The 21,785-nt window shown below is 40.9% G+C and overlaps 1 protein-coding gene across 1 annotated transcript; it reads left to right on the plus strand.

Moving 5' to 3' along the window:
- The first annotated feature begins 808 nt into the window (after positions 1-808).
- LOC104569497 (uncharacterized) lies at positions 809-20,198 on the plus strand. The gene is made up of 6 exons (XM_088522838.1): positions 809-965; positions 13,005-13,191; positions 14,143-14,273; positions 16,094-16,199; positions 17,044-17,200; positions 19,970-20,198. Exons 3-6 carry the CDS (start codon positions 14,178-14,180, stop codon positions 20,196-20,198), a joined length of 588 nt encoding a protein of 195 aa, XP_088378964.1. The 5' UTR covers positions 809-965; positions 13,005-13,191; positions 14,143-14,177.
- Positions 20,199-21,785: the final 1,587 nt, after the last annotated feature.

Consider the following 21,785-nt stretch of genomic DNA (forward strand, 5'->3'; position numbering starts at 1 on the left):
TGCTTTTTCTCCGTCTCTGGCAGTATTGTGCTTACACAATGCACTGCAAGTTCTTCTAGCAACTGCTCCTTCAGTTACTCTATGAAACACAGTTGAGTAGCACTAAAAGAATAAGACTTGTTTAAAGTTTTTGGTTATAGTGTTTTAATTAAGGGAGGGTTAAAAAAAAAAAAACTCTTAGATCCGGCTCAAAAATTAGGGAAAAAAAATTCTGAGCTTTTGTCTTGCAAATTCTGTGTTCAGTTTGTCTTGGACATTTCCAAAAATATGAACTTCGCTGCCAAAATCTTTAAATAAGAATGAAGGAAATCTGGCAATTTTCTTTAAAGAACTTCTGCTTTTTAATAAATGGGCAGGAGCTGAAGAAGCTGTATTGTTGGCAACCATCTCTGTGTTAATAGCTATCTAAAAATGTTGTGTTTCCACATGGTGTTTCATATAATCTGGTGGCAAGAACTCCAGGCCCTATCTCAGACTTGGATTCTCTTCCAAGCTGCCACCATCTTATACTGTGAACAGGCACAGATTGCATCTTTGTCTGTTTTCATTCTGCTTTTTCTTTATTTTTGGTGGGGGGAGATGGGGTAGGATCTGCACTTTATGTGTGTAGGTACATTCTGTTCACCACAGGAAGTGTGATAGGTGATATTTAGTTTGGGTTTTCATTACTTGCATGACAACTGTGTTTAAATAATATTTTGTTTAATTTGTTACTTAACATATATGTGTACAAGTACACAATAAGTCTTTGTGAATGTTTTCACTTACAGCATTTAATATTTTCTCAGGTGACAGTGGCAAGGGCAAGCATTCTCTGGCTCATTAGGGAGTACTGTGAATGAGTTCCAAAGATTGCACCTGATCTTTTGAGAAAGACAGCCAAGAGCTTCACTAATCAAGATGACCTTGTGAAGTTGCAGATCTTAAATTTAGGAGCAAAACTCTATTTAACAAACTCAAAGCAAGTAAAGCGAATGTTGAATATACATATGTATGTATGTATTTACAATCATGGTAGTCTCTGTGCATTCTGTATGGCAGTGGCAGTTTCTTTTCTTTTATTTAAATAATTAATGTTTGTTTACTTTTTTTTTTAAGAACAAGGTAAAACAACACACAACTCTGAACTTAAGTTTTTAAGTTATCCAATAGATTACAAGTCACCTCCTGATGAGATTTTAAATATATTGCTGAGATGACGTTTTTAGCTTTTTTCTTGGGGATTTTTTTTCAATTTATTTTTATTCACTTAAGTAGTGCAGATTGGTTCTCAAAATCATTTACTATATTAAAAAAAGCTGTAATAAAAAGCAGAGTTTTCAGCAGACTGCTGTCATTTGGACCTTTGTTAGTTACTTTTAGCAGTCTAATTCAGTCTGCTGATGAGGTAGATTCTTGGTGTGGTGTCTGAATCAAAATGACTGATCATATCGTGTGGGAGATGGGCTGTCTTGCTGCTCAATAAGAAGTTGCTTGTATTTTGCTCAGAGTATCTAAAAGGAGATGACATCAAAAGGCCTCTTTCCGTCTTTCCTTCAGTGCTCATCTTAAAGATACTGACTACTTTCCTATTTTCTATATTTCTTATTATTTGACTTTGCTTTGTGAAGATAGTGGGTTTTGATCCTCTATAGTGATAAAGGTAACTTTAAAAATGTCAAATAATACAAAAAGATGAACTTAGACCTGCCAGAATCCCCAGGCAGCAAAAGCAATAGCTGTGAGAGGTGCTGTTAGAGGTGCAACTGCTTCATTCATCTAAGTGACAGCATTGTGAACTCTTATGCTATATTGTAAATATAGCATTTTGACCCTATTTTTTCACTTAAATTCCAGTTATTACTGTAAAAGGTTGTAAAATCATAGAATCATAGAATGCTCTCTGGGCAACCTCTCTGGGCAGCCTGTTCCAGTGCTCTGTCACTCTCACTGTTAAGAAATTTTTCCTTAAGTTCCTGTGGAACTTTTGGTGCTTCAGTTTGTGACCATTACCTCTAGTTCTGTCGGTGGCCACCAGTGAAAAGAGGCCAGCCCCATCCTCCTCACTCCCTCCTGAGGAGAGAAAAACCGTGGGCTCAAAACGATCCAATGGGAATCAACCTGAAAAAACCCGTTTATTGAAACAAAGCCGTCCCCTATATATCAGTTCCTTTCCTGCGCGCGCACACTCCCGTCTCGTCTGATTGGCTAGAGCCTTTCTTCTGATTGGTTGTTGTCAGGCTCCATCGATCTTCCCTTAGGTCGCAGGTTCAAAGTAACTTTTTGTTCTGCGTCACGTGCTTACTCCAACATCTCGTATGGCTGGTTCATCGAGTGGCCATTTTCCTCCAAGAACGACTCCACACCCTCCCTTGAGGTACTTATAGAATCATAGAATCATAGAATGCTTAAGGTTGGAAGGGACCTCTAGAGGTCATCTAGTCCAACCCCCCTGCACACGCAGGGTCACCTAGAGCACGTGGCACAGGACTGCATCCAAGCAGGTTTTGAAGATCTCCAGAGAAGGAGACTCCACAACCTCTCTGGGCAGCCTGTTCCAGTGCTCTGTCTGTTAAGAAATTTTTCCTTAAGTTCCTGTGGAACTTTTGGTGCTGCAGTTTGTGGCCATTACCTCTAGTTCTGTCGGTGGGCACCACTGAAAAGAGGCCAGCACCATCCTCTTCAATCCCTCCCTTGAGGTACTTGTAGACACTGATCAGATGCCCTCTCAGCCTTCTCTTCTCCAGGCTGAACAGGCCCAGCTCCCGCAGCCTCTCCTCATAGGGCAGATGTTCCAGGCCCCTGATCATCCTTGTGGCCCTGCGCTGGACTCTCTCCAGCAGCTCCACATCCTTCTTGTACTGTGGAGCCCAGAACTGGACACAATACTCCAGATGCGGCCTCACCAGGGCTGAGTAGAGGGGCAGGATCCCCTCCCTCGACCTGCTGGAGATGCTCTTAATGCACCCCAGGATCCCATTGGCCTTCTTGGCCACGAGGGCACACTGCTGCCTCATGGTCAACTTATCATCCACCATGACACCCAGGTCTTTCTCCGCAGAGCTGCTCTCCAGAAGGTCAGTCCCCAGCCTGTACTGGTGTCTGGGGTTATTCCTCCCCAGGTGCAGAACCTTGTACTTGGCCTTGTTGAATTGCATGAGGTTTTTCACCGCCCAGTTCTCCAGTCTGTCCAGGTCCCTCTGGATGGCAGCACAGCCCTCTGGGGTATCGGCTACTCCACCGAGTTTCGTATTATCAGCAAACTTGCTGAGGGAGCACTCTGTGCCTTCATCCAGGTCATTGATGAATAAAGTGAATAGGACTGGACTGAGGACTGACCCCTGGGGGACCCCGCTAGATACAGGCCTCCAACTAGACTCGGCACCACTGATCACCACCCTCTGAGCTCTGCATTCAAGCCAGTTCCTAATCCACCTCACTGTCCACTCATCTATCCCACACTTCCAGAGCTTGCCCAGGAGGATGTTGTGAGGGATGGTGTCAAAAGCCTTGGTGAAGTCGAGATAGACGACATCCACCGCTCTCCCCTCATCTATCCAGCCGGTCATTCCATCACAGAAGGCTATCAGGTTAGTCAAGCAAGATTTCCCCTTGGTGAATCCATGCTGACTACTCTTGAGCACCTTCTTGTCCTCCATGTGCCCTGAGACAACAGCCAGTACGAGCCGTTCCATCACTTTTCCGGGCACGGAGGTGAGGCTCACTGGCCTGTAGTTGCCTGGGTCCTCCTTCTTGCCTTTTTTGAAGACTGGCGTGACATTGGCCTTCTTCCAGTCTTCCGGCACCTCCCCCGTTCTCCAGGATCGTTCAAAGATGATGGAGAGCGGCTTAGCTATGACCTCTACCAGCTCCCGCAGCACTCTGGGGTGCATCCCATCAGGGCCCATGGATTTGTGGGTATCGAGTTTCCTCAGGTGCTCTCTGACCCAATCTTCCTCTACCCAGGGCGAGTCTTCCTCTCTCCAGGCTTCTTCTCTTGTCCCTAGGGCCTGGGGCTCTAAAGGGCTGCCCTTGGTAAACACCGAAGCAAAGAAGGCATTCAGCAACTCTGCTTTTTCTGTGTTATTCGTAACCAGGGTGCCCATCCCGTTCACCAGCGGACCCACGTTTTCCCTGATCTTCCTTCTGCTGTTAATATATTTGAAGAAGTTTTTTTTTGTTATTTTTAACGTCCCTTGCCAGATTGCGTTCGAACCACGCCTTAGCTTTCCTTGTCGCATCTCTGCATTCCCTGACTACGTTCCTGTATTTCTCCCAGGGGGCCTGTCCTTTTTTCCACATTCTGTATACCGTCGTCTTCTGCTTGAGCATTGCCACAAGCTCCTTGTTCATCCACGCAGGTCTCCTGCCCCCTCTGCCTGACTTCTTACACACAGGGATGCACTGTTGCTGGGTGTGGAGGAAGTGCTGCTTGAAAACTAACCAGCTCTCTTGGGGGCCCCCCTACCTTCTAGAGCTCTAGCCCATGGGATTCTTCCAAGGAGGTCCCTGAAGAGGCTAAAGTTGGCCCTCCTGAAGTCCATCGTTGCAAGGCTACTTACAGCCCTGCCACCTCCTCGTTGGATCCTGAACTCCACCAACTCATGGTCACTGCAGCCGAGGCTACCCCCCACCTTAACATCTCCTACAAGTCCCTCCCTATTTGTTAGCACGAGGTCCAGTAGCCCACCTCTCCTCGTTGGCTCCTCCACAACCTGCGTCAAAAAGTTATCGTCGACACTCTGCAGGAACCTCCAGGACTGTTTGTGCCTGGCTGTGTTGTCCTCCCAGCTGATGTCGGGGTAGTTCAAGTCCCCCATGAGAACCAGGGCCTGTGACTGAGAGGCAATATCCAGCTGGCTATAGAAGGCCTCATCAACCTCCTCGTCTTGGTCAGGTGGCCTGTAGCAGACACCCACCACAGTGTCTCCCACATTAGCCTGCCCTCTAATCCTTACCCACAAGCTCTCAACTCTCTCATCCTCCACTCCCAGGTTGAGCTCCATGCATTCCAGTTGCTCTCTCTCATAAAGAGCAACTCTACCACCTCGCCTTCCCAGCCTGTCCTTCCTAAAGAGCACATAGCCTTCCATGGCAGCGCTCCAGTCATGCAAGCTATCCCACCACGTCTCTGTGATTCCAATGAGATCATGACGCTGGGACCGCACACAGATCTCTAGTTCATCCTGCTTATTCCCCATGCTTCATGCATTGGTGTACAGGCATTTCAGGGAAGTAACCGAGCCTGCAGGTTTCCCAGGAGGGGTGAAAGAGGACCCTCTGTGATCATTTCCTATCCTCACCCCCTCCCACTAGCATACTCCCGCTGGAAGCCATCTGGCCTAGGCTGCCTAGTACTGTTCACTGTGTCTGTGTGACACTCCCCTTCCCCCTTCTTGTCTAGATTAAAGCCCTCCTAACCAGGTTGGCCAGCCTTTTGGCAGATATGTGAGCCCCTCTTGCTGAGATGGATCCCATCATTTCCCACTAGCTGGTAGTCATAAAACAGAGTCCCATGGTCATAGAAGCCAAAACACTGTTGCCAAGCCCAGCGGCAACAGGGTTTAATCTACCATATCCGCCTTCTCCTGCTTGAATCCATTCCCCTCGTTGACAGGATAGAGGGGAACACTACCTGGGCTCCCATACCTTTGACGGCCATCCTTAGGGCTCTGAAGTCACGCTTGATATCCCTCAGTTTTCCCGTGGCATCATTTGTGCCCACGTGAAACAGTACCATAGAATCATAGAATGAATCATAGAATGCTTAAGGTTGGAAGGGACCTCTAGAGGTCATCTAGTCCAATCCCCCTGCACACGCAGGGTCACCTAGAGCATGTGGCACAGGACTGCATCCAAGCAGGTTTTGAAGATCTCCAGAGAAGGAGACTCCACAACCTCTCTGGGCAGCCTGTTCCAGCACTCTGTCACTGTCACCGTTAAAAAAGTTTTCCTTAAGTTCCTGTGGAACTTTTGGTGCTTCAGTTTGTGGCCATTACCTCTAGTTCTGTCAGTAGCCACCACTGAAAAGAGACCAGCACCATCCTCTTCACTGCCTCCCTTGAGGTACTTATAGACACTGATTAGATCCCCTCTCAGCCTTCTTTTCTCCAGGCTGAACAGGCCCAGCTCCCTCAGCCTCTCCTCATAGGGCAGATGTTCCAGGCCCCTGATCATCCTTGTGGCCCTGCGCTGGACTCTCTCCAGCAGCTCCACATCCTTCTTGTACTGTGGAGCCCAGAACTGGACACAATACTCCAGATGCGGCCTCACCAGGGCTGAGTAGAGGGGCAGGATCCCCTCCCTCGACCTGCTGGAGATGCTCTTAATGCACCCCAGGATCCCATTGGCCTTCTTGGCCACGAGGGCACACTGCTGCCTCATGGTCAACTTGTCGTCCACCATGACACCCAGGTCTTTCTCTGCAGAGCTGCTCTCCAGAAGGTCTGTGCCCAGCCTGTACTGGTGTCTGGGGTTATTCCTCCCCAGGTGCAGGACCTTGCACGTGGCTTTGTTGAATTGCATGAGGTTTTTCACCACCCAGTGGTCCAGTCTGTCCAGGTCCCTCCAGATGGCAGCACAGCCCTCTGGGGTATCAGCTACTTTTCCCAGTTTGGTATCATCAGCAAACTTGCTGAGGGAGCACTCTGTGCCTTCATCCAGGTCATTGATGAATAAATTGAACAGGACTGGACCAAGGACTGACCCCTGGGGACCCAGCTAGCTATAGGCCTCCAACTAGATTCGGCACCGCTGATCACCACCAGCAGGTAATAGTCAGACTCCTGAACAAGCCTTGGGAGCCTTTCTGTGACATCCTTTATTCGGGGCGCCTGGCAAGCAGCAGACCTCTCTGGATGAGGGGTCCGGTCTATATTTCGCTGCCTCTGTGCCCTGTAGCGTGGAGTCACCCACGACGATCACCCGCCACTTCTTCCGGGTGCTCCTTTTCTCCTTAGGGGGAGCAGACTCGCAGCTTGGACCTGACTGCCTCTCTGTAGACAGCCCCCTAGATGGGCCTTGGTGCATGGCCTCCTCTATCTGTTCCCCAAGTTCCAGGGCCTCGTACCTGTTGGATGTGGTCACTGGTGGAGGTGAGGTGGGCCATGGAAGGGATCTTCTGCCACCTCGAGTGGGGACCCGTTTCCATTGTTGATCATCCCTGGATACTGTTAATTCTGCCCCCTCTGCCCTATGGCAAGAGGGTACTGGATTTACAGACTGAATTGGGGGGTTCTCCGAGTGGCTTTCCTGGGAAGACTGCAGAACACAGCTCCACCAGTCTATTTCTTTTTCACATTCCCTGATGGCCCTCAGCCTTTCTACCTCCTCCTTCAGCTCTACCACCAGGGTGAGCAGGTTGTCCACCTGCTCACACCTAAGGCAGGCTGTGTTTTCACTACTCCCCGGGAACATGGAGAGGCTCAGGCATTCCCCACAGCCAGAGACCTGGACCGCTGCATGTTTCTGTGGTGGTTCAGTCTGTGTCACCACAGTCTTCCTGGTGGAAGCTCTCTGCCGAGTGGAGACCATGGCTTCGCCTGATCTCCCACTGCTGGAAGAGTCTGTGGAGAGAATTCTTTTCCACACCTGGAAGAAGACTCCCTGACCCCTGCATGCACTAACTGACACACCACACTCCTAATCACTCACGCTCCCTGGGGGCAGCTTTTGAATTCCCGCCTGCCCTGCTGGCTCCGCCCCCGCTAAGTCAGAGCCGCCTCTGGCCGGGAGCGCAGCACTGCCCGCACGTGGGTCAGCGCTGGGGTTGCCTCTCGCTCTGTTGTTCGCCTCTAGACAAGGAGCTCCTGCACGAGCGTCCGCTCCAGAGCCCTTCCCTTCGAGATCAAAGAAAATTTCTCAAATGTGAAATGAAAATACTGTCTGAGATGTATACACTTTCCTAGATTGTGAGGCCCTCCTCTTTTGCAAGAGGCTGGGCAGCGCTGGATCCTGCACCTGCACAACTACACGTGCAGTGTCTTCTCTTTCCTTGACTGGCAGCTTCAACTCCAGGCCTTAGTTTTTCTGTGTGGTATCTGGATCAGTGAGACTATATGCAGGAGGTGAGCTGCCCTGGTGTTCATTCAGAAATAAGCTGCTTATCTTTTGCTCTCGCAGCGTAAAGGGCAAGTCTAAAGGGCAACAACGAAAGGCAACTACTACTTCCTTCTGGCAGTGCTCATCTTCATTAAGATGTTAACTGAGCTAAGGAAAGGCTTTGTTTATCTTCCTAGTCTCATATTGACCCATTACTTGATATTCTATGAACTGTGACAGATGGCCAAAAATTCTTGACTCAAAAGAAAATGATCCAGAGGGCTGTGCTGCCATCCAGAGGGACCTGGACAGACTGGAGAACTGGGCGGTGAAAAAACTCATGCAATTCAACAAGGCCAAGTGCAAGGTTCTGCACCTGGGGAGGAATAACCCCAGACACCAGTACAGGCTGGGAACCGACCTTCTGGAGAGCAGCTCTGCAGAGAAAGACCTGGGTGTCATGGTGGATGATAAGTTGACCATGAGGCAGCAGTGTGCCCTCGTGGCCAAGAAGGCCACTGGAATCCTGGGCTGCATTAAGAAGAGCATCTCTAGCAGGTCGAGGGAGGTGATCCTGCCCCTCTACTCAGCCCTGGTGAGGCCGCATCTGGAGTACTGTGTCCAGTTCTGGGCTCCACAGTACAAGAGGCATGTGGAGCTGCTGGAGAGAGTCCAGCGCAGGGCTACCAGGATGATCAGGGGCCTGGAACATCTGCCCTATGAGGAGAGGCTGAGGGAGCTGGGCCTGTTCAGCCTGGAGAAGAGAAGGCTGAGAGGGGATCTAATCAGTGTATATAAATACCTCAAGGGAGGGAGTGCAGAGGACGGTGATGGTCTCTTTTCAGTGGTGGCCACTGATAGGACTAGAGGAAATGGCTGGAAACTGAAACATCAAAAATTCCATAGGAACTTAAGGAAAAATTTCTTAACAGTGAGGGTGACAGAGCACTGGAACAGGCTGCCCAGAGAGGTTGTGGAGTCTCCTTCTCTGGAGATCTTCAAAACCCGCTTGGATGCAGTCCTGTGCCACGTGCTCTAGGTGTCCCTGCGTATGCAGGGGGGTTGGACTAGATGATCTCTAGAGGTCCCTTCCAACCCTAAGCATTCTATGATTCTATGATTCTATGATTCTATGATTCTATGATACTTTTTTCTGTTTTTTTTTTTTCCATTTTCACATGTTTGTTATGCGGTTTAACCAGTCATTGAAAGTATTCTTTATCCTCAGATACAAAAAAAGGTACTGATAAACTTGAAGGGACTGTATCTTCTGAGATACTTGCTACATGAATGAATTTCATGCAGCAATTTTAGTTTAGTGAGAGGTAAGTTGTCTTCTCAAGTGATCAAACTATTCATATACAAAATTCTACTTGAGAAGGTTGATGAGCTGACTTGATGGAAAGCTCTTTCTGAACTAGGATGTGAAGTTTTTCCTTTAGGGTTTTACTCTGGCAACATTCTTCTTATATGTATGTCCTTATTTCCAGGAATAAAACTCTTCTTTACCCACTCAATATTAAGGCATTTTTTTCTGGCGTGACCTGAAATTTCTAAAGTCCAGTTACTTTTCATCTTAATGCTCAGAACTGAAATCATCTGGCTGAACAGTTGTCAATCTGGCCATCTACCCTCCATTCCTGTATTCTTCTTCCACCATTCTACTCCCCCTAATACATACCTACATCCCTGCACACATATATATGTATATTTAAATCATTTGAAGTTTCATCTAAAGTCAGTGGAATTGTGAAAATTTTGAAGATAGTGTCACTTCATTTTAAAAAGTAGTTGTGGCATAGCATAGAGGCTTAAAAAAAAATCCCCCCAGATGAGGGAAAGGCAGCAAGTGTCTTAAAAAGCTAAAGAAAAAGAACAAAACTCTGTTTAAAAAAAAAAAAAAACTTTTCATGTTTTTCACTTTCCTTAGAATATCTTACCGGATTGTGCCCTAATTTCCTTTGGCATATGTTCAAATACTTAATGCAACACATTCTTGAGAATACCTTTAAGATTCAGTGTTTTTATAAGAGCTTTTAGTAATACTTTTTCAGTCCTCTGATCACCCCATGAATTTCCAAGGACTGATTTATACATTAAGAAAGCGCTTCAGGTTCTATAATGTTTGGATTGATAGTAGTTAAAAGCAGGCTTTCTTCAGGTTGTCTAGGCTGTTCAGTAAACATGGTTATGAATATTCTAGATAGTGATCTAAGATGCATTCATATGAGAGAAAAACAGTTTTGGAAAGAACAACATCTAGTTGCCTGAACTGTGGTGGGTATATTTTTTGCATGTAGCAGGATTGAAGTAGGGGGTTTCAGTGTGTTTCTATTGTGTAATGCAGTAGAAGTCACACTGGAAAAAGCAGTATCCATACTAATGTTTTCTCAAACATAGTTGAGCTCAATATTCTTGTCCAAGATAACTAAATATCTAAAGAAACAATTACTCCAAGCTAATGATGTTAAAGAAGGAATAGATGGCTGTTTCTATCCTACTGTAGAACCTCATCCTGTGAGATTTTTATGGGTTTCAAACAGGGTTTCTACCAATGAGCTAATTGCTGCTAATATAAGATACAGATTAGATTCTCAATAGGACTATTGCTGCTAGAAAGTTCTAGAGATTTTACTTGATGCATGCTTCTCACATTAGCCAATCCAAAAGGTACAAATAATCTTAATAGATGCTAACAGTGTGAAAATGAGAGGTTATGCTTCTATAATGAGCATGTCTGGATAACAGGCGATGCTGGCATTTGATATTACATGTACCTGTACATAACACTACTTTGTGTTACTGTACTATGATGTAGCCATTGGGTACAGACTCTCTCATATTTCACCAAATTTACTTGCTTGCTCAAATAGTTTTCAGCTTTTTATGAGTATTCCTTTGTTGGCACAAGTGGTGTGTATTTGTGCAATTAAAACAAACAAAAATGTGTTTCTATTAGCCACTTCCATGTTGAAAAGCTTTTCCAATTGTTTGGTTGCATTGCCATAAAACAAAAAAAATATGAAAACTCTATGCTATTTATGATACTTGAAAGGAAGCTTCTTGTAGATATGAAGCATTCTCCCATAGGAACTTGCTATTTTTTTCCTTTTTTTTTAATTATAGGGTATGGAAAATATATTTTAAGGGAGAGGAGAAAGAAGGGAAAGAAAGGGATGTGAAAAAGATTAAAAGAAAATACAGCCTTTCAGGATCACCTTTCATGTCATTTCATCCTTACTCAAGGCAGAAGTGCCTCCCTTGGTAGCAAGGCCCTCAGCGATGGCAAAGGCTGCTGGAAGTGTCCCTGGTTTTGTTTAATCCATGACACCTTTCCACTTCCAGTTAGATAAAATAGTGCAAACCCTGCATGAGCACAGATTACATGTATTCTGTCTGCTGTAGTTGTTTAAAACTTCCTACCTTGATATAGAAATAGCTGTGAGTAAGCTATAAAATACATGTGGGAAAGTTTCCCTTTCCCAGAGCTAAGACAGTACCTTGTGGAAAAAAATACCTTTTCATAGAACCATCCTTGGATAGCAGAGAGGAAAAAACAATTAAGGAAAAGAAAAACAATTAAGGAAAAGAAGCCTTTCACCAGAAGGGCCTTTTTTTTTTTTTTTTTTTTTTTCTGTAGCTTTACTGTTATTCAAATGTGATATGACCAATTTATTCAAAACTTTGGTACCACAGGGCATTTTATGAAATATTTGCATATATTACATCGTATGCAGTTAAAACTTTTTTTGTTTACTATGTATTTTAATTACAGCAATCAAAATATTCTGCATTATAAATTGACTGAATTTTCTAGCTATTCACAGAAGTGAAACTGCTGTTTTTATAACACTGCATAATTAGCAAGCAAAGTGGGTGTAAAAAAAAAGGCGTGAAAGATGATTGATATAAAGAAAAAAATTTACTTTGACAATGAATTTCTAACCCCGTGTTATTCATCCATTCTGAGTTTGTATACTAAAAATATACTTTCTTATGATGTCAGTGATTTTTTTTACTATTTTTCCTATTTGCTTGGAAAATGTCAGTATGGACAAAGCAACTTCTTTCAAATATATTTAACAATACAATCCGTTCAGAATTATTGTGCTGTTTACTATATTTCTAAGATATTGAAATTCTTTTTTTCTTTTTTCCTCTTCCCCAGGAAGAATTATTAAAAATTAACATGTATTAAATAATTTTAACAATTCAGTTTATTCTCAGACATCAAATTAGGAAACCCTATTCTGCTGTAAAATGTTGTGATAATATAAGTTGCTCTCTTACATAAATAAATAAATTACCGATATTACCGGAGGCTTTAAGCTCCAAGAAAAAATGGAAGAAGTCTTTTATCCTGGTTTTTAGAGGGCATCAGCAGCTTGCTTTTATGAAAAACTAACAACTAAATGCACTGCAAATAATTTGCAGTAATCCAGTTCAGTGATTTGTGTGTCTGCTTTAATGGGTCATAATTCAGGATAAAGTAACTGAGTGCAGTCAGAGTGCAGACGCTGCTTAGGCCATGGAAAGTATCTCTTCATAAAACACACCTCAGCAGAAGCCGTTTGCCAGCCCCCTAATACCCTCTGATGTTTTGATGTCCTGCATATTTTTCCGATTAAGTTTTAAATGCCGTGTTTTTAGTTGTATTTCAATATTCATTATCCTCACGTAGACCCTTCAGTGGGTTTGCCATATATGATTATTTTTTTAATGATGCCTTTCTTTCCACTTCAGCAGTTTAATAATCTAGCACATGGCTGCTTCTCAGTATTCAGCATTCACCTCCCCAATACAGAAGAGGACATGTGCTTTGGCTTCAGAATTCCATTTGCTGCTTTAGAAATGCATATTCCCTGTGGAACAACATTTGTTTGACATAACCATTCATTTTTATTACCTCTTTAAATATATTTATCCAGAGTTATCAATAATCATAAATAACTTGCATTCTGTTCTTGTCCTGTTTTTTTCCATAGACAAAATTGCTTACCCAGTACATATTAAATCTTGGCAAGTATGATCAAAGCTACGACATCAGAGACCGTACAAGATTTATTAGGCAGCTTATTGTTGTGAACAAGAAGAGTGGAGCTTTAAGCAAATACGCCAAAAAAATATTTCTGGCACAGAAACCTGCCCCATTGCTCGAGTCTCCTTTTAAAGGTACAGCCATCAAAATCATTTATTAAATGTTCGTCATGTAAAGGAATGTGGCAGCTTATTCCCCTTCAGATACGCTGGCCAACTGTGGCACTTAGCAAATGCAGGTGATTAATATGCAGGGTCCTGCCTGCTCTTACATGATTTTCAGTGAGCACAGTCTGCACATTGTGCATGTTGCGTTTGTCTGGTGATAATCTCACACTGACTGATACATTTCTGATCACTCTGATTTTAAATTGTGTTCAAATAACACTAGGGTCTTTCAAAGAAAAGATGCACTTTTGTTTAGAAAAACAGCATTAGTCTTCAAGCTAGACTTTAATAGAAGCTTGTTAATGTGACAATTGTAAATGCTTTATCAATCTGTAAGAAATCAAATCTTAATAGATTAAATTTTTATTATTTTTTTCCAAAGTGAAAATTTCTCTTGTGCATTTTGTCTTTTTAAAAACAAGAGCTACTGTGCATGTTCCCGGATTAAAAGGTTATCAGATTATCTCCATTAAAATGCCCTGTTACTGTGATGCTATGCAATTTTAATTTTTGTATGCACTTAATCCTAATTTTGGAGCTCTAAGAGCAGGTCCATTTTGAAAAGAAACCATTAAAATTCTGGATGTGTTTGCGCCAAGTCATGCATATGGATTGTTCAACTGTGCTGTCATTCTTAATATTCACAGTAAAGTAATTTTTAGAGAAGCTACATTTCAGAGCAACACATCTAAACACACTAACTGATTAGTTTTTTATTGACTATTATGGGGGAGATTATTGTAATCTATGGACTGAAATCAGTTTTTTGACCTATGAAGAGCTTCCTAGTTTATATCTATTCCATGACATTTGAGGTAATATAATGCCAATTACCTTTAGTCCCTGATTAAGATTACTCTTGGTGGTAGAGCTCATGGTGTTGGTCTGTACCTCCCCTCCCTCCTTTTTTGTTAATAGCCAAAGACCATTTCCAGCTGGGCACCTTGTCGCACATGCTGAACAGCAAAGCTGCTGGCTACCTGGAGCTGTCCAACTGGCTGGAGGTGGCGCCCGACCCGGCCCTGTGCAACGTGGAGGCTGCTGAGGCGGTAGGTTGGCAGTGCTGCAAGTGACTTTCCCTGAGGCACTTGGAAGTGGATCAGATTCAAACATAAGTCTCAAAGTTCTAGACTGATTTTTGAGCTGGAAAATGTTGGTGTGTGGGAACATTTTCTGTCCAGCTCACTTTAGCCTATGCTGGAAGTGGAACTTTTTAAAGAAAAGAAATTGCAAAGATTTTGCAAAGCTTTTATTAAAAGAAAAAAAAAGGGAGGGGGGCCTGTTAGTGCCTCTGCCATTTGTTGGCATGACGGGGCTGGTCTTCCACATAGGAAGAACTTCTTTTCCTGGATAGCAAACTCTGCAGCAAAGTTGTGGCCTGGTACAGGAGCTGGGATTTATGCATCCAAGACCAGAGTCCTCATAAAAATAGGTGAAAGCTATTGAACCATAACAGAAGTTGAAATATATATGTATACTATATAGTGATAATATAATGTATTAATATACCGTGATTATGATACAACCAGAAATATGCTGTTGTAACAAGTATAACCAAAACAGAGAGTGGTCCCTGTCATGAGCATCTTCCACATGATTTGCACAGGAAGCAATTTGCAGTTAAGGTGGTAATAAGGGAAAGGATAGAGAATTTAAAAACAAACAAACAAAAATATATTATTTATAAAGGCCAGTAAATAAAATAGCCATTTATTCTGAATAGGTTAATGTGACTTTCTTGCCACCTTATATGCATTTCAGGAAAGAAAGATATTTGTATACAAAATTCCATAAGCTTTCATGGGGAGAGTTGGAAGGCAATCAGCTCTGGGTGAGTGTTATAAGTGAAGAGATTGCATGAAAGGTGTGGAGGCACCTTCTTGAGAGTGTGTGGTGGTGTTTTTTTTTTTTTTTTCTTTTTCATATCTCCCTTTGGAGAATGCTTTACTGTCATTAATTTGGTGGTTTCTCTAATCTTGTATTTGCCTATACAATCTATATGAGCGAACCGGAGTTCTTAAGCTTCAATCTAGTAGTTGTTCACATCCAAAGGAATTTGGGCTTTCTAAATATTAACTGCTATGTAGAAAATTGCAAAGCTTTGACTACTTTTGATGTTTAAGAGGCTGGTGTTCCTAGAGCCTAACGCCCTTCAAGCTCGATGTTAGGGCTCTTTCCAAAGTCTAATTCCAGATCATGACTCTCACTGAGACAAACCTGTATCATTCTGATATCGTTGTCCTCCTATCTGCTTTTTTTTTTTTTTTTCCTGTCCAGTCCGGGTTCGATGCCTCTTCTGCAGTAGTTTTAAGGGAATGGCAGGGGACAGGGGCCCAAATATTGCAGTGTTCTGGTCTTTTCTTGGTTGTAAGAATTATGCTCACTTTGGGAATTACAAATGAAGTGAAATATAATTGCCCTATGCATGCTGAAACTTCTGCTGACCACTGGACCCACCAATGTTTTCACCTTAAAATTTGGAATGATAAAGATGGTGACTGGCTGTATTTACCCTTTGTTCCCTTCAGCCTAGTCATAGGCTAAACTGAGCTGGATTCAGAGATATAGCTCTCATACTTCAGTTCTTTGGCGTAGACGTTTATTTATGGTTACTGATACTTTTAATCCACTTTAGTAAATCTTCTTCTGATCTCCCTAATAGAGGTATCTCACCTTTTATAGGTATGTACAAAACTTTTAGTGCTCCTAATTGTGTAAGAAAATAGGAAGTTTAATAGTTTCTCTCATCTTGCTTAGAACATTTATTTAGAAACTGCCTAATACTACAACTGCAGGAGTTTTTCTTTGCCACAATGTGTGTCTATATTGCTGGCTATAAAAGTAAACTTAAATTAAAATTTATTTACAGACAAAAGAATGGACTATATTTCTAGGTAAGACAGAGAAACCTGCTGAAAAGTTTTACTCTGAATCAAAAGAGGGGGAAGATGAATCTGCCAGCACCAGTTCAACAGGTGGGTGGGAAGCTAACTTTATGTGTCTGTAGCATAGACAACTGCTAATGCTAGACAAGCGGTTCCCTGATTTCTATGTGAAATAACAAGATTCTCATCGGCCCTGTCTAAACTTCAGAGCTGAGGAGATATGCCACATCCAGAGTTTAGACAGGGCCAGCACTTAGCATTACAGACCTGAAAGAATTGGCTGCATCTTGTTGAATGGAAGAGAGAGACTTTCAAATCTGAATGTGGAGCTTCTTCACTCTGACTCCTAAGATGAAGAAATAAGTAGAGGAAAAAAAGTATTTAAGAATTGTATCATGGAAATTAATGATCTTTGAAGCAGGAACATATTCACTTAGGATATTTTAGCATCTTCTTAGCTATAGGATTAATTAAAGGCTGCATAAATTGTTTAAATCGGTGGTTTAATCATCATCACTATCAGTAGTCAAGAATAGATTAAGTAATTGGTTTAAAATAATCTTGCAGTAAAGTGAAGATATAGATTAGAGAATTTGAGGTCATCTCCATCTCCTGATAGGGTTATGCAATTGTGAAGACATTGGCATGGATCCACATTACGACTAATTTATTATTAGGGGTTACTAATTTAGTAAAGCACGGCACTGTATGCTAACGATTAAAGGTTTTAAAACAACAAAAGTTTGCAAATTTTAGGGGGGGAAATGTGATTTTTATCATCTGTTTTTGTCTTGGGTAAATAAAACTTCCAACTAGATCTCAAAATGCTAATATAGCATTTATTTTAAAATTAATTTGGATTTTGAAAGTAAAAATTATGTAAAATATCTAGAAACACATGTAAAACTTTGTTTTTGTTTTGTTTTAATGTCAGAGAGCGAGTCTGGCAGTGAAAGTGAGAAGGAAGAAAAGGAGGAAGGCAGTAGCGATGAGAGTAGTGGGAGTTCCTCTTCCAGTGAAGAATCGAGTGACAGTGAATCAGACAGCAAAGAAAGTACAGGAAAGAAAACATCTAGAACAGCTGAGAAAAGGTAGGTGTGCATATGTGTGTTTAAGGAAAAAAAAATGGGGGGATATTACTAGGCTTTAGAGCATTCTTGCTGTAAGCAGTCTGCTAAGCATTCAATTAGGTTCCTTGACTTTTTCTTCATTTTTTTCCCCTCCCGTATATGCTTTTTCATTTGTATGTATTTAGTATGAACTGGGTTCATAATTTCATTAATAAGACTACTCTTATGTTTGGAATTCATTCTTGACTTCAGTAAAATCATGAGTGGCTTTCTGAAAATTGATGTAACTTTGGGAGGCTGAATTAGTGATCACACAGTTGTATGAAACAATTACCTTTTGCAGAAATTTTGCTGAGCGCTAAAATTAAGTCCTTCAACACTTTGTCATTATGTAACTAAGACAATTGATTTTTCTAAATAATGTTATATCAAAAAGATTATGATCCAAATATTACAGGCATGGGCTGTGAAGAGAAACAATCATAAGATACTTAAAGTGTTAGTGCCTTTTAAGATTGCCCGATATCAACAGCATTATTGTGTATTAAAGTATCATTAAAATTTTGAGTAATTGGGGCTAATACCTTGAATTGTAGGAATCCCTTCCTTCCAGTGCTGTCAGCAAGTGGCCTTTGCGGACATGATGGCCCTTTACTCTGCAGTTGGCTGCCAGCTCCCTTGATGAGTTTGCAGCTCCGCTCAGTCGTGGCTGACAGCGCTGGTTGGGGCGCACTACGCACTCTGCTCCTTTTATTACAGACAGTAATTAAAGCAGCTCACCTTGCCACTTCCATAACAAACACAGCATAATGCCCTAATTATTACTTTATTAATTTAAGTCAGGTTTTAATGATTTTAAAAGTGATTTATATTGTTTTTCCTGTTCAGAACAAATGAAATCTGTGGGTTAAATTAATACAGGCTTTTCATCATCACAAAATTAAAAAGCTAGTTACCAGTAAATTGTTTTCATTACAATAACATCTGAAATTTTAAGCAGAAAGGTAAACGGCAATTACCCATCAAAACTGGCTGATGTATGTGTGTCTGTTTTGTCTTCAGACCTTGTTTTCAAGATAAGCTGTGTGTTTTGAGCAACAACTTGCTTTTCAGATAAAAATATTTAATGAGTTCTCAGCAGCTTATTTGTTGATGTAGCTACAGCTATTCCTGCTCTGTGATAAGGAAATGTAGGCAGTTTTGTTACTACCTGCATAGTAATAATGAAGGAGAAACTTTGGGGATGTTACTTGTTTTTATCTTAGATACTTTTTATCTATGACCTCAGATAGGTTTTTAAGGAAATGTATGTTTGTCGTATATGCAACTTCATTCTGATAGTTCATATTTTTTCACTGTGATTTTTAGTGTCAGATGTGCTGCACCACATTTTTGGCACGTACTCCTGTTTCATTTTTAGATTCACAAGCTTAAAGTTTCCTGATTTCAGAAAAACTTCCTTTGACTGCTAAAATTTCATTTTTAGAGGTGAACTTTAATTACATGGGTGGGGCATTGTTATGATGGATTAAGTTTTAATATTGTTTTTAATGTCTTTGTCAAATTTGTTAGTTGCATCCTAGCAAATTATTGGGAAGAGGAAATGCTCCCCCTAACTTTCATTCTATTATATTTTTCAATTTACCTTCCCTGTATTTTTCCCTTTTAAAACTGTTATCTGAAATAGTGTCATATCATAGTATATTCTTTTATACTGCTCCTAAAGCTGATCAAAAATGTATAACTTAATTTTCTCTCCAAAGGAACTCTTAATAGTTGAGTAAACTGGGTTTGTTTAATTATCATTGACCTTGTTACTCTTAAAGCATTTTAGTATCCAATTGATTTTTCTTGGGGAGGAAGCTGATTTCAAAAAATAAATTGATGGCCTGCAGGGCCAAGAAAGGATATTTTATTTCCATATGCAGTACTGATTTATATATTTATTTGCCCCATGATAACTATTAGAAAATTTGTATTTCCAATGGTATTTCCAATTACTAGCTCCCTCCAGAGACAAGAGAGTAATATACAAATTTGTAGTGATCCTATTACTAGAAATGAATAGAGTGGATCTTTCTTACAATATTCAGTAGCTCTTAACCTAGAAAAACACAATCCAGCATTGCCATGGTGAGTGGAACTGCACTATGAAGAAAAACATCCCTTGAAGTCTCTGGGTCTGCCAGCTGCAAGCTACTCGGTGTGACCAAAGGCATCAGAATGTAACATTGTAATAGTTCTTTTCTATAAATTCTTTAATGTTGAAATATTTGTAGGCATTGTAGGCCTCCTTTTTAGATGGTTCGGTTTTGAAAGTTTCAGGCAAATTAAAATTCATGTTTTTTAAAAAAGAAGTTATTTGGCAAAATTATCATATAAACCCCTCAGGATTCTATTAACCATAGATGGAGTAGCCTCAAGGTCCTTTCACTTAACAGAATGCCTGAACTTTTTTCTGAAATATCACAAGATAATGCACACACATTAATATTTTTGTTTGATCTTCCCCCTTCTTAGATTATCTATGATGATATGTTTTGTTATGTGATAGGATGGTTTTGTGTTCCATTTTTAAAAAAACAAACAAAAAAAACACTTGTTACCTCAGCCAAGTTTCCATTATTGTGAAAAAATATTGACTTAAAATCCATTTAGTAAAACTTTGAAATGTTAACGTGGAACGCAATATGTCCCAAGTACATATTTTGGGGTTTTATATTTGTATCTTTTTCTTGCATAAAAGTGTTTTTTGTTGTTGTTTGTTTGTTTGTTTTATGTTATATATAGTGATTCGGAGGACAATAAAAAGAAAGCAAAGGGGATCACCAAGAAAAGAAGCACATCCAGTTCCTCAGATTCAGAGTCCAGTTCATCAGAAGAAAGTTCTTCAGATTCCAAGTCAGAATCAGACCTTAAAAGTGAAAAGTCTGGAAAACCTGGAAGAGCTGCTTCTAGTAAGGTAAAAAATGCTTTTTTAAAAAAAAAAAAAAGTCAGTATGTGTATGTTGCATCTTAAGAGTCTGAAAATTAGTAGGACAAGTAGCTTTGTTCTTAAAATCCCTGTTAAAATTAAGAAAAGTACAGTTAATTAAGCCATACTTGAGGTGTATACAGAGATTGTTAGAGTGAAGATTCTTAATGAGTAATCAACTTTTATTGCTTCATATATTTTATAGGAATAAAGTATATATTACTCTAAATTCTACTAGCTTGCTTACAATATGCACAAAGTACCAAACTTTAAAATATCTTTCTTTTAAATTGGAGTCTGAAATGTGGGAAGATGCAAAAGTGTCCAAAAAAGCCATTCCTATGCCAGCTAGTTTTAACTGCTTGTTTTAGTGAAGAAAAAGAGCTATAGTCAGTGTCATCATCAATCTACCTACCCTTTGTTTAAAACGGGAGGTGGGGAAGAGGAACTTCATGCTAAATCTGTCAAGGCAGAAGAGTAGATGAATTTCTTAATTTTCTCAATTTCTGGAACCTATTTTTCCATTATCAAAGTTTTTGTCCATTTTTTCCCATATATTTTATAATAATTGCAGGGTAAAATTGTATCTCAAACATTTCAATTTTAACATGAATATGTTGTCTTGAAAATTAGTTGATACTCCAAAACACTCAAAACATTTATTTTAATCACAATGCCGCTATAGGTCGCTCAGTCGTCACAACAGGCATCATCGGTTGCATTTGATGTAACTGCAGAAACTATAGGGTGTGCATGCTTTGAATTTAACTGGAATTATTAAGTTGCTTTGATGTCAGCTTTCCTTGGCAGGGAAAGCTCTGTATTTATCTAGATATTGAGATTATGTTCTAAAAGCGCAGTGTTTGTAACTTCCTGAGTCTGCCTATGGACTCTGAATATTGTAGCCCTAACTTTTAACCTATTCCCTTCTACAAAGCAAAACTAAAGATGAGGTGAGACTATAATGCTTCAGAAACAGAAGTTTATCGTTGATCTTTGTTTTGCACCCAAGTACCACATTGAGTATCAGAGCTGTTGTCAAAGTTTTCCAGTTTGCTGTCTGGATTAGGAACTCATCAAAATAACGATAATACAACAAATGTAATCTAAATCCTCTCAGCATAAACTCCTATGATATTGGATGAATTAATCTAGGGCCATGGTTTCTTTCACAGGGAATGGGAAGCATTCCCTGTTATTAAGAAGCATTTTGTATTCTAAAACAGCAAACTTTGAGCAGTCAGTCAACTGTACTTCATAGTAAGGGAAATTAAATTTCCAAGAAGCTTTGGATTGTTTCTTTGAAATAAATTAAAAATTGTCAAGGAGTTGGATCTTAATAACAAGGAAGTTGCAAGAGTGAAATTAGTCTCACTGGATTAAAAGGCATCTTAAAGAAAATTAGAATTCCTTTTTATTTTATGAGATTTTATGAGTACTCAACATTTGATCAGATAGAAGACATAGAAATAACATCACAAAAAATTATTAAAACAAATAGCAAAGGGTTAATATGAAGAGCAACAGGGAAGGAGGCGAGGATATTTTTGAGAAGTGAAGATAGCCTAGAGTTCACTATCCAAAAGCTAAATAACTGCATTCTGTACATTTTCGTTTCTGCTAAGAAGCTGC

Source organism: Tinamus guttatus, unplaced genomic scaffold, assembly GCF_059628265.1.
Source record: "Tinamus guttatus ecotype Peru unplaced genomic scaffold, ASM5962826v1 Tinamus_guttatus_pri_ptg000168l, whole genome shotgun sequence".
Classification (NCBI taxonomy): domain Eukaryota; kingdom Metazoa; phylum Chordata; class Aves; order Tinamiformes; family Tinamidae; genus Tinamus; species Tinamus guttatus.

Coding starts and splice junctions, on each gene's coding strand:
- LOC104569497 (XM_088522838.1), top strand. CDS start 14,178: ATGCTGAACAGCAAAGCTGCTGGCTACCTGGAGCTGTCCAACTGGCTG. Junction 14,274..16,093: donor ACGTGGAGGCTGCTGAGGCG/GTAGGTTGGCAG, acceptor ATTTATTTACAG/ACAAAAGAATGGACTATATT. Junction 16,200..17,043: donor TGCCAGCACCAGTTCAACAG/GTGGGTGGGAAG, acceptor TTTTAATGTCAG/AGAGCGAGTCTGGCAGTGAA.